Source organism: Nannospalax galili, unplaced genomic scaffold, assembly GCF_000622305.1.
Source record: "Nannospalax galili isolate Female #2095 unplaced genomic scaffold, S.galili_v1.0 scaffold302, whole genome shotgun sequence".
NCBI classification, from domain to species: domain Eukaryota; kingdom Metazoa; phylum Chordata; class Mammalia; order Rodentia; family Spalacidae; genus Nannospalax; species Nannospalax galili.
The window spans coordinates 5,909,734-5,921,227 of NW_008350120.1; the positions used below are offsets into that span (position 1 = coordinate 5,909,734).

At 46.0% G+C, this 11,494-nt stretch overlaps 1 protein-coding gene across 2 annotated transcripts in view; it reads left to right on the forward strand.

Moving 5' to 3' along the window:
- Ube3c (ubiquitin protein ligase E3C) overlaps positions 1–11,494 on the forward strand; it is a 126,886-nt gene that overhangs the window by 24,504 nt on the left and 90,888 nt on the right. The window contains exons 2-4 of one of the 2 annotated variants that reach the window (XM_008847272.2): positions 4,229–4,282; positions 6,112–6,186; positions 7,508–7,654. In XM_008847272.2, coding sequence (XP_008845494.1) covers positions 4,229–4,282; positions 6,112–6,186; positions 7,508–7,654 — 276 coding nt within the window. Of the gene's footprint in view, positions 1–4,228; positions 4,283–6,111; positions 6,187–7,415; positions 7,655–11,494 lie in introns of those variants that run through there. The other variant, XM_029570507.1, reaches the window with a different exon arrangement.

An 11,494-nucleotide genomic window follows, 5' to 3' on the forward strand; every position in this document is an offset into this window, starting at 1 on the left:
AGAGATCCGCCTGCCTCTGCCTCCCAAGTGCTGGGATTAAAGGCGTGTGCCACCACGCCTGGTGCATTTTTAAATTCTTTTGAGTTCTCCACACTGCTTTCCATAGTGTTGTATGAGTTTCCATTCCCACTGGCAGTGAATGAGTGTTCCTGGTTCCCAGGAAAGGGTTTTTTGGACTTCACATCCTGATCATAGTTCATCACGGAGGGAAGCCAGGGTAGGAACTCAAGGCAGGAGCTGAAGCTGAGACCATGGGGGAACGCTGCTTACCAGCTTGCTTCTCCAGCCTGTGCTGTCTGTTTTCCTATACAGCTCAGTCCCACCTGTCCAGAGGTGGCACCCTCCCACATCACTCAAGGAAGGTCTGTCTCATAGACATGGCCACAGGCCAGTCCAAAAGAGGGAATTCCCCAATTGAGGGACCCTTCCCAGGTGTGTCAAGTTGACAGCTGAAGCTTCCAGCACACTATTTACACAATAGTTGGGGTTGAATTCAGTGCCTTGTACATGGTAGACAAGCTTTACTACTGGGGCACAACCTAGTCTTTCAGATATTTTATTATTTTTGTGCGTATGAGTGTATTGTCTGCATGTATGTAAGCACTCCTGTATTGTGCAATGCCTGCAGATGTCAGAAGAGAGCATCGGATCGCCTAGAACTGAAATTATGAATGGTTGCTAGCTGTCACTAAGCCATCTCTCCAAGCCCCTTAATTTAAAAAAATTTTTTTTTTTTTGAGATAGGGTCTCCCTGTAGCCCCAGCTGTCCTGGAACTCACTATGTAGACCAGGCTGGCCTTGAACTCACAGAGATCCACCTGCCTCTGCCTCCTGAGTGCTGGGATTAAAGGCATGCGCCACCACACCCGGCAATTTAAAAAATATAAAAAATATTTTATTTTATATGTATGAGTGTTTTGCCTGCTCTAAAACAGGAGTTATAGGCAGTTATTAGCTGCCATGTGGCTGCTGGGAACCAAACTCAAATCCATCAGCCTGTGCTCTTAACCACTGATCCATCTCTCCAGCCTAATTAAAAAACTTTTAAATTTACGGCATGGTGGCACACGCCTTTAATCCCAGCACTCAGGGGGCAGAGGCAGGTGGCTCTCTGAGTTCAAGGCCAGCCTGTTCTACATAGCGAGTTCCAGGCCAGTTGGGGCTACAGGGAGACCCTGTCTCAGTTTTTTTTTTTTAATTTAAATGTTGGTGGTACTGGAGATTGAACTGGGGGGCCTCATACATGATAAAAAGACACTAATCAATATATTCCCCCACCCTTGTTTTGAGACAAGTTCTCACTAAGTTACCAAGTCTAGCCTTAAACTCATCTTCCTGAGTAGCTGGGATTACAAGCCTATGCCTGGCTTAAAATTAATTTTAAAGGTACTATATTTTGTTTCATTGGGTTTTTTTTTTTTTTTTTTTTTTTTTTTTAAAAAAAAAAAAAAAAAAAAAAAAAAGAGGACGATAAATCTTTCACTGTGATATATCAAAATAAGAACTCACAGAGATCCGCCTGTCTCTGCCTCCTAAGTACTGGGACTACAGGCATGCGTCACCATGCCCAGCTCTTCATTGTTTTTTTAAAAAATATTTTATTTATTTTTATTTTATGTGTATGTGTATATTGCCTGCATGTATGTGAGTACCCGTGTCATTCAGTGCCCGAGGAGGACAGAAGAGGCTGTTAGATCCCCTGGAACTAGAGTTATAGACAGTTGTTAGCTGCCACATGGGTGCTGGGATTTGAACCCAGGTCTTCTGCCAGAACAGTCAGTGTTCTTAACCGCGGAGCCATCTCTCTAGCCCGTTTCATTGTGTTTATTGCAAATGATATTGTAGATAATAGATAGATAATAGTAGATAATAAACACATTTACCTAGTTTTCAGTAAGACTGTGAAAATAGGCACACTATGTCCTGTGTGTTATACCAAATTGGAATTGATGGTCCCTGAGTTTTTTCTGTGGTGTTTGGCCCTTGGTTGGTGTCTGTAGAGTTCCTCCACTGTGATTTACCATCTCTCCCTTTGTAATTGACAAATACCATGAGGGTGATTCTTTGAGGCCACCACATGGGCAGCAGGTTGTACCAAGACCTTTGGTGAAGATGTAGAGGGAGGTGGAAGCGCCAACAGTCACTGGGCAGTTGCCAAGCTGAAGGAAGGTGGGGCCCATGGACCCAGCCTCGACCCATATTCTCCTTGCCTGTGACTGGGGTGGGAGTTGGGGCACATTTCTGACTCTGGGAAACCCCAAGATGGCAGGGGAGAAAGGTGGGGAGAGCCTACCCTCTGGCTGCTGCATACTGCATCTAGGACATCTGATACCATGTGGCACAGCAGTGGGAGACGGCGAAGGCAGGAGGGAGACCGCAGAGATGCCTGGCTTCCCAGATCACAAGAGCAGGGACACCGTCCCCAACGTGCAGCTTTATCCACAGACTCAGCATGCCTGTTAGAGACCTGTGGGCAGAGGCCTGCAGCCTGTTCACTTCCCTAGTGCTGAGCAAGGCTGGAGATGGCACCCCTAAACCAGATCCAAACCAGATCCAGTCACCATCCTCAGATCCAGCCCAGGGACTGGGGTCCTGAGACAGAGACTGTCAGACTTTGCCCAGGGTAGGAGACAGAGTGGTCCTGACACATTGACAGCCAAGGCACCCTGAGCCTCCTGGCAGTGGTCAGCTAACAGAGATTCAGTGCTGGGCTGCCCTTCTGGACACCTCCCCTAACCTGAAAAGCAGTGCCATGTGGTTAGCTGGTCCCTCCCTTCCAGGCTGCTGGGCATGGTGGGGAGAGCTGGAGAGGCCAGAGGGCAGGGTGGATGAGGGCAAGGTTGGGGTCCAGAATGGAGCCTGATTCTTAAGGCAAGGTAAATGAACCCTTGAAAGGGTCCTGGCCACAGCCTGAATCTTGCCCACACTGACCTGTCCCCAGCCCCTCTGGCTGTTCTCTGGCCCTGTTTCCCTCTGCTTCCTATACAGACACTATCACAAGTTTATGCACAGGACACAGCATGGCCCAGGGCAGGGGTGGGAACCAGAGCCTCATGGCAGAGAGGGGAGCGGTGAAATGATGATGATGCCCAGGATCATGCAGCAGCAGATGATCTTCCCAGAGGTGAAGATGGCAGGGTTCCAGAATCTTGCTTCTTAAACACTGGCCCAGTTTTAGCATGCTCCATTGGGTCTTAACTACATCCTAGTGCTTGAGACTGTTCTGTTGACTGGATGAAGTGCAGATGAAGTTTTCTTTTTCCTTGTTTATTTGTTCATTCAATTGTTATTTAAGTATGAGGTTATGGAGGTGGACAACGGTCCTGTGGATTAAAGCAAGTACTGTCATTACTGCATCATGTCACTCTATTCATGAGAGACACCTGGAAACCCAAGTTGATGGACAGGGCCAGAACATGAAAGTCAGACAGGAACTGTACAAATTGGAGAAAGGAGAGGAGGAGCAGTTAAGTGGTGTGGGTTGCTGGGTGGGTTTGGGAGTAGACAGATCACCAGTAGAGAACTGTGTTGATCGCATCGTGGTCCTGTTCCCCCCTCCCCCCCATCTTGCTGGCTGTATGGGGAAGTGAAGAAGGCGTATACGATTTCAAAAAAGTACAGGCTTTCGGCAGAGACACATTTTTGCAGCTTTTCCTTGTCTAAAGAGTTTAAATGATGGGGAATTATTTTTTTCGTCTTTTTGAGTCAGGGTCTCCCTGAAGCCTCAGCTGGCCTGGCGCTCCCTATGTAGACCAGGCTGGCCTTGAGCTCACAGAGCTCTGCCTGCCTCTGCTGGGACCAAAGGTGTGTGCCACCATGCCCAGCTATGGGAATTCTTTTAATTAAGTTTAAAACAGCATTTTTGGCCTTTGGGTATGTGGTAAAGGCTTTTATTTGCAATTTCCTGTAATGAAACTAAATTATTTTCTTTAGGTTTACATATTGGTGGAGAAACTTAGTTCTGTGTATTATTTGCATGTCAGTGCACATGCTGATTTTACTTGCACACCCTTGCATGTATGATTCTTCATGTATCAGGAAAAACTGAGACCGCTAACTTTAATTAGATCTGTGACTTTGGGAGAACCAGGTGACCTCTCCCTGCCTTGCAGCTGTCCACTCAGGTCTCTAGAATCACTTTTGGGCCAAAATGTTAGTAGCCTTTGTAAGAGGGTTTTTGAGTTTGAAATGACAGCATTCTAATCTCCTTGTCTGTCTTTGGATTTAGGAAGAAAAGGCTTCTCTTTTACATCGCACTCAGGAAGAAAGGAGGAAGAGAGAGGTAACCGCAGCTTCGATTTCTCCATGGTGACCGTTTTTCTATGGCACTTAAAGCCTTGCTTTTGCTTTGCCTGTGTGGGTGCTGTGTGTGTTTAGCTTTTGCAACAGTTTTGAATGTGTTTCAGCACGTTTTTTTTTTGTTTTTGTTTTTGTTTTTTTACAATAAGCTGTTTATTTTGGAATCAACTGTAGGGCTAAAAAGACCAAGTTCTGGCTGGAGAGGAATGTGGGTTTTGGGTTGCCTTTCTAGTTTATAGGAAGGCTTCAAAAGATCTAGAAAAGCTTAATATATGTTGTTTATATTTCTCCATCAAAGGAGAAATTTCAACTTTAAGGCATATGTCTTAACTATTTGTAGAGATAAAAGGAGCTAATGGCATTCTTTTTTCTTTTATCTCCTGCTGCTGGTCCTTCCTGCCAGCCTGCTCATGTAGCCCAGGCCAGCCCCAGGCTCAGCCCTCTGCCTACTGTAGTGATGGAAGGACGGGCGTGTGCCACTGTGCCTGGCTTCCATCTTCCATCTTTCTGGGGATAGTTACTTCAGTTAACTTTGCTGGCTGATCAGAACCTGTAGGTCCTGCTTTTTCAGATAGTTTTTAGTCTCTTTACCATAACAGTTTATTCCTGCATTTGACAGATGTCTGAGAGCTTGTAGTAGGTCAGGTACTGTTCTGTTTGCTGGATGTACAGGTAGTGTGAGACATAAGGGTCCTGTTCTGTGGTGGTCATTCCTGTGTAACAGCCAAGATCCCGAGGTTGTGCTGAGAATTATAAAAGACAGTCACGGCTAGTGACTGAGGAGGCTGAGCTAGATGGTGGCTGGGGAGTCGGGCCCTGGAAGAGAGTGGAGTGGGTAATTCTAAAGCATTCCTAGTAAAGAGGACAGAGATGGCAGCAGAAACCAAAGTTTCTGGCCCGTCACTTGTTTCTAACCAGGATATTCAGCTGCCTCACAGCAGCAGTCCCTCCCTGCAGCTGAGGCTGACCACCAGCATCTGCTGCATGCTGACATCCCTTCAGTTGAGCCTCACTGCTCAACCAGGAATGGTGCTGACGTTTGATGTTCTGTTGCTGGGAAGTTCTCAGTCGTCGTCTCTTCTGGTGGTCTGTCACTCTCCATTCTCCTATTGATAAGAAGTGTAAGGAAGGTACATTGTGGGGCTGGAGGTGGCTTAGTGGTTGAGAGCACTGGCTGCTCTTACAGAGGACCCAGGTTCAATTCCCAGCACCCACATGGCAATCAACAACTGTCCCTAACTCCACTTCCACGAGCAACGCCCTCTTCTGACCTCTGTGGGCACTGCAACATACATGCAGGCAATACACTCATAGACATTAAATAAAAAGAAATAATCCCCCCCCCCCAAAAAAAAAATTTAAAAAGAAGCACATGAGTAATGACTTGGCAGTCAGGGCAAGGAATGAGGGATGACCACTAATGGGTAAAGGGTTTCTTTTGGGGCTGACGAAGGCACACTAAAACCACGTTGGTAATGGCCACATAACCCTTTTATACATTAAAAATTAGGTTCAGTGGATGGTATACTTAAAAATGAATTTTATGGGCCTGGTGTGGTAGCTCACGCCTGTAATCCCAGCACTCGGGAGGCAGAGGCAGGCTGATCTCTGAGTGTTCAAGGCCAGCCTGGTCTACCTATTGAGTTCCAGGACACCTGGGGCTACAGGGAGACCATGCTTCAAAAAGACCAAAAATAAAAAAGTGAGTTTTATGGTCTTCAAATCACACACAAAATTAACTACTAAAAACAACCTGACTAAACCCCACCGACTGTGACCAGTTGCTCCCGCTCTGCTTCCTCCGTTATTCAGGAAGAAAGGCGAAGACTAAGAAACGCAGTGATTATCCAGTCGTTCGTTCGAGGCCACAGAGACAGAAAACAGCAAGTAAGTTTGTTTTTAAAACTGAGAAAGAATCAGAAGGCTGTGCAGGAACTTCTGTTAGATCTGTTAGATGTGGTGTTTCTTGTGAGAGTAGCATCTCTCTGACATGAATTTTGATCCCCCCTCCCCCCAGTCTTTTTGAGACAGGGTCTTCCTATAGCCTAAGCTGGCCTAGAACTCACTGTGTAGACCAGGCTGGCCTTGAACTCAGAGATATGCCTGCCTCTGCCTTCCCAGTGCTGGGATTAAAGGCGTGCGCCACCACACCTGGCTTACTGAATTTTGTGTGCCTCCTGGTCTAGGTACTTTTCAGTACCTAGTACTTTTCAGTTGCTTTGCTAAAACACTAGCAAACCCAACTCGGGGAAGAAGGGTTTACTCAGCAGGGGCCAAGACAGGAATCAAAGGCAGGAACTGAGGGAGAGACCATGGAGGAACTTTGCTTACCGGCTTCTCCCCTGCCCTGCTTAATTAGCTTTCTTATGCAGCCCAGGCCCGATTGCCTCGGGATACCATTGCCTGCCCTGGGCTGGGCCCTCCCATATCAGTTGGCAATTAAAAAAATGCCTCACAGACATGCCCATAGGGCAGTCTAATAGAGTGAACTCCTCAGTTGAGATTCCTGTGTAACTCTAGGTTGTGTCAATTTGACAAAAACTAACCGGCACACTGCTTAATAAAAGTTAATGCTAGGGGCTGGAGAGATGGTTCAGTGGTTAAGAACACTGGCTGTTCTTGCAGAAGACCTGGGTTCATATCCCAGCACCCACATGGCATCTACTGTCCATAACTCCAGTCCCAGGGGATCTGACATCCTCTTCTGTCTTCTGTGGGCAGGCATAACACTCATACACATAAAATAAGAATAATGAATAAAATTTTTTTAAAAAAAGTTAATACTAATAACTTAGTGTTTTCCTAATAAACAGTTGTGGTAATTGTATTTTATGTATAGATTTCTTTTTTTAATTATAGTTATTTTTATTTTATGTGTATGAATGTATTGTGTACATGTGTGTAAGTGCACCCATGTCATGCAATGCCTGCAGAGGTTAGAAGACATTGGATCCCCTGGAACTGTAGTTACAGATGGTTGTTAGCCACCACATGAGTTCTGGGACTCGAACCCAGGCTTTCTGCAAGAATAGCCCAGTACTCTTAACCGCTGAGCCACCTCTCTACCTCTGCCCTTTTAAAAATATTTTTTCGTTTTATTTGTTGTGTGAGTGAAGATTTCTAGGTAGGTGGGTTTCCAGTGAGTTTTAAGTAACACAGGCCTGGACTGAACAGTGGCTGGTCACATACCTGCTCCCTCTGCTTCCAGTACTCCATCCAGAGATGTGCTTTTGACCGCTGCGCAGACTCAGCACAGCCTGGTAGCGCCTTCTCCCTTTCTGACGGTCCCAACCTTACCCGACTGGTGAGGCAGCTTCTGTTTTTTTACAAGCAAAGTGAAGACTCCAGACGCTTGGTAAGTGTCTTGTAATTTTCACTTGTCTTTGCTTAAACTGGAAGTAGTGTCTAATCAGGAAGCTAGGTACCCTGTGTCTCTGCCTCATGGGGTTTTCCTTTTCTTTGGCCACTGATAGATGACTTCTGTGCTGATGTGTTTTCCTCTTCAAATGTACATTTTGTTGTTGTTTTGTTTTCTTGGACAGGGTCTCACTCTGTATCCCTGGCTGGCCTGGAACTAACAGAGTCCCCCTGCTTTTGCCCTCAAGAGTGCTGGGACTAAAGGTGTGCACTACCATGCCTGTCAATAGACTTCTTTATTATCGGCTGTTTCAGGTGTGCTGGCACTCCACCAGCGCAGCCCTGCCCTGCACGTGGCACCACTTTCTTCTGTGCTTCAGCTTTCCTCCCTTTGCCCAGTCACTGTGAGGTGCATCCCCAATAGCGACTGTGTGCCCATGTAATACTGCAGTATCTGTCTCCAGTCACAGGGTCTCTCTCTTAAAGCATTCACAGCCTAGATCTTTAAGATGTCGTAGCTTCTGTTACTGCTGACAAGGAATGGTGATCAGGAATGGTGGGAAACATATTGGCTCTGTCAGTGAACCATGTTCTTTTTTGACTTTTTGAGACAGCCTCCCTGTAGGTCCAGCTGGCCTGGAACTCAATATGTAGAGCAGGCTGCCCTTAAACTCACAGAACTCCCTACCTGTATCTTCCTTCCAAGCACTAGGATTACAAGTGTGTGCCACCACACTCAGCTTGAATCATGTTCTTAAAAACTGGAGCTTCATGGTGTTGGAGGTTAAGAGCACACACTACTGTTGCAGAAGACCGGGGTTCGATTCCCAGCACCCACATGGCAGCTAACAACTGTCTGTAACTCAGTTCCAGGGGTTCTGACACCCTCTTCTCACCTCCGAGGGCACTGCATGACACGGGTGCACTTACACACATGCAGGCAATACACTCATACACATAAAATAATAGTAAATAAAAAATTTTTAAAAACAAACAAACTGGAACTTTACTTGGGAGGCAGAGGCAGGCAGATCTCTGTGAGTTCAAGGCCACATGGTCTACATAGCAAGTTCCAGGACAGCTGGGGTACAGGGAGACCCTGTCCCAAAAAAGGCAAAATAAAAAACAAAAACAAAAAAAACAAAAACAAAAAAACTGGAACTTGTAGCCAGTAGTGGCTCATACCTATAATCCCAACACTTGGGAGGTGCAGGAGTCCAAGGCTAGCCTGGTCTGTCTACATGAGACCTTGTCTCAAAAAGACAAAATAATAATAAAGGAACTTGCTATGTGCCATTTCCCCAGGAAATATTAAAAAAGATTTGTATATAATTGTTACCTTAAATATATTCTTCGAATTTTTACCTATAATGGATCTTCGAAACTACATTAAAAGGGGACATTCAATGAAAAACACATGTTAGACAGAGCCCCAGGCGGAGCAAGAACAAAGACCAGGGGCTGCTTTGCTGCTCTTCTGGAGGTTGAATGTATATCCAGCTCTGCAGCCTGGGGTTGAGCTACATTGGGGCATGATCAAGAGAGGTGCAGAAGGAGTTCATCTGCAGCCACTCTGGACTTTGCTTCTAGGTGATTCTTTCTAGACTCTGAAGTTCAGGAGAAGCATCAAAAGCACAATAGTGGACTGTCTGACTTAGTGTTTGAACAGGCTGGCCCTATTAAAGACACTTGCCACTGAGCTTGGAACCCAGAATTGGATCCCCCGGACCCACATGGTTCAAGGAGAGAACTGACACCTCCAGGTTATCACACTGATTTGTACAAATGTGCCATGGCACAGGCTTGCACACACACGTGCACATAAAACACGTTTTAAAACATTTTACAGATTGTCAAATCCAGAACTGAAACTAATTGAGAAAGTACTGAAGGACTCTATCTAGTCAGGACTCTTGACTGCCTTGAGTTATTTGAAATTTTACTTTAAACTTGGGTAGTAAATACAGGACTTTATTCTTGCAGTTCCTACAACTGTTCTTTAACTTTTTATGATGGGTGGGTTTTTTGGTTTTTTTTTTTAATTACTTGTATTTTATGTATAAGAGTGTTTTGCAGGGCTGGAGAGATGGCTCAGCAGTTAAGAGCACTGACTGCTCTTGTAGAGGACCTGGGTTCAATTCCCAGCACCCACATGACGGCTATGAACCGTCCTTAACTCCAGTTCCAAGGGAATCTGAAGCCCTCTTCTGACCTCTGTGGCATTGCACTTACATGAGTACACATACAGGCAGTACACTCATACATGTATATAAGTGCACTGCATGTGTACAGTGCCTGGAGAAGTCAGAAGAGGGTGTCAGAGATCCCCTGGAACTGGAATGACAAATGATTGTTAGCCTCCGTGTGGGTGCTGGGAACTGAACCCAGGTCCTCCGCAAGAGCAGCCAGTGCTCTTAACTTCTGAACCATCTCCAGCCCCATGATAGATAGGTTTTTTTTTAATGTGTATGAGTGTATTGCTTGCATGTATGTGAGTGCATCCATGTCATGCAATGCTGTGGAGTTAAGGACAGTTCATAGCTACTATGTGGGTGCTGGGAATCGAGCCTGCAAGAGCCGTCAGTGCTCTTAACCACTGAGCCATGAGCCATCTCTTCAGCCCTGATAGGTAGTTTTTATACATCAAACTTTTTGTTTTGTTTTTTTTTTTATTTGTTTGTTTGTTTGTTTGTTTTTTGAGAGAAGATCTTACTATAGCCCTGGCTGGCCTGCAGCTCACCACGTAGACCAGGGTGACCTGGAACTCACAGGGATCCACTTTCCTCTGCCTTTCTAATGCTGAGATTAAAGGTGTGCACCATCACACTCAGCTCTGTACATCTTATTTAATAGATAATACAAAGTTTAAGATGTGTCAGGTAGAACAGAAAATTTGTATCTTGCTGGTTCCCATGAAATTGGACAGGGTGCAGGGCCGAAGAGATGGCTAAGCAGTTAAGAGCAGTGGCTGTTTGTTCTTCCAGAGGACTCAAGTTTGATTCCCGGGACCCACATGGTACTTAACAACCATCCTGAACTCCAGTTTCATGGGACCTGATGTCCTCTTCTGACATCCACGGGCACTGCACGACTCAGGTGTACTTACACACATGCAGGCAATACATTTATATACATAAACTAAAAATAATAAAATTAGGCTTCCCTGGGCTACACAGCCGCAGGCGTCCTGGTGCCAGCTTCTTTCCTGAGTAAGTCCACCAGCACTCACCATGCCTTGACTCCCCCAGCCTTATTTGCCCTCGCAGCTCTCCCTCCCCATCTCTCCTCCTAGCCTGGGTACTGGCTCATTTCTTGTCTTGGCACCCCAGACCCCTGGACTGACCTCTTGGCCCAGAACCCCCACTGCTTCCTGATCATTTGCATCCAGAGCAACCCAGTTCCTCCCAGTAGTCCCCAGGAGCCCTCGGGGCCTCTTCTTGCCTCCATCTCCTTTGCATCCCTGGGTGGCACAGCCACCAGCTTCCTGGGACCAGCATCTTTCCTGGGCCCTGCTCTTAGCCCTGCTCTTAGCCCAGCCCAACCCCCAAATTCTGGAGGTCAGCATCTTTCCTGGAGGGATCCAGACCTTAGGAGAAAGCCTGAGAGCATATGATCCTCATCTGATTGGGTCTCTGTGGGAACTCCTGAAGACAAAAGCAGTATGGCCACTCCAATATAAAATCAAAAGAGAGAACTGGAAGCTTAGAGGAACCAGCTTTTCATGCCCTAAAAGTAAACCACAAAGACATATAAAGTTCACGAAAAGAAGCAGACCTAAACTTGAAGGCTTGAGTCTCACATAAGAATCAGAAACTACAAAAGAAATCCACATGTCAAA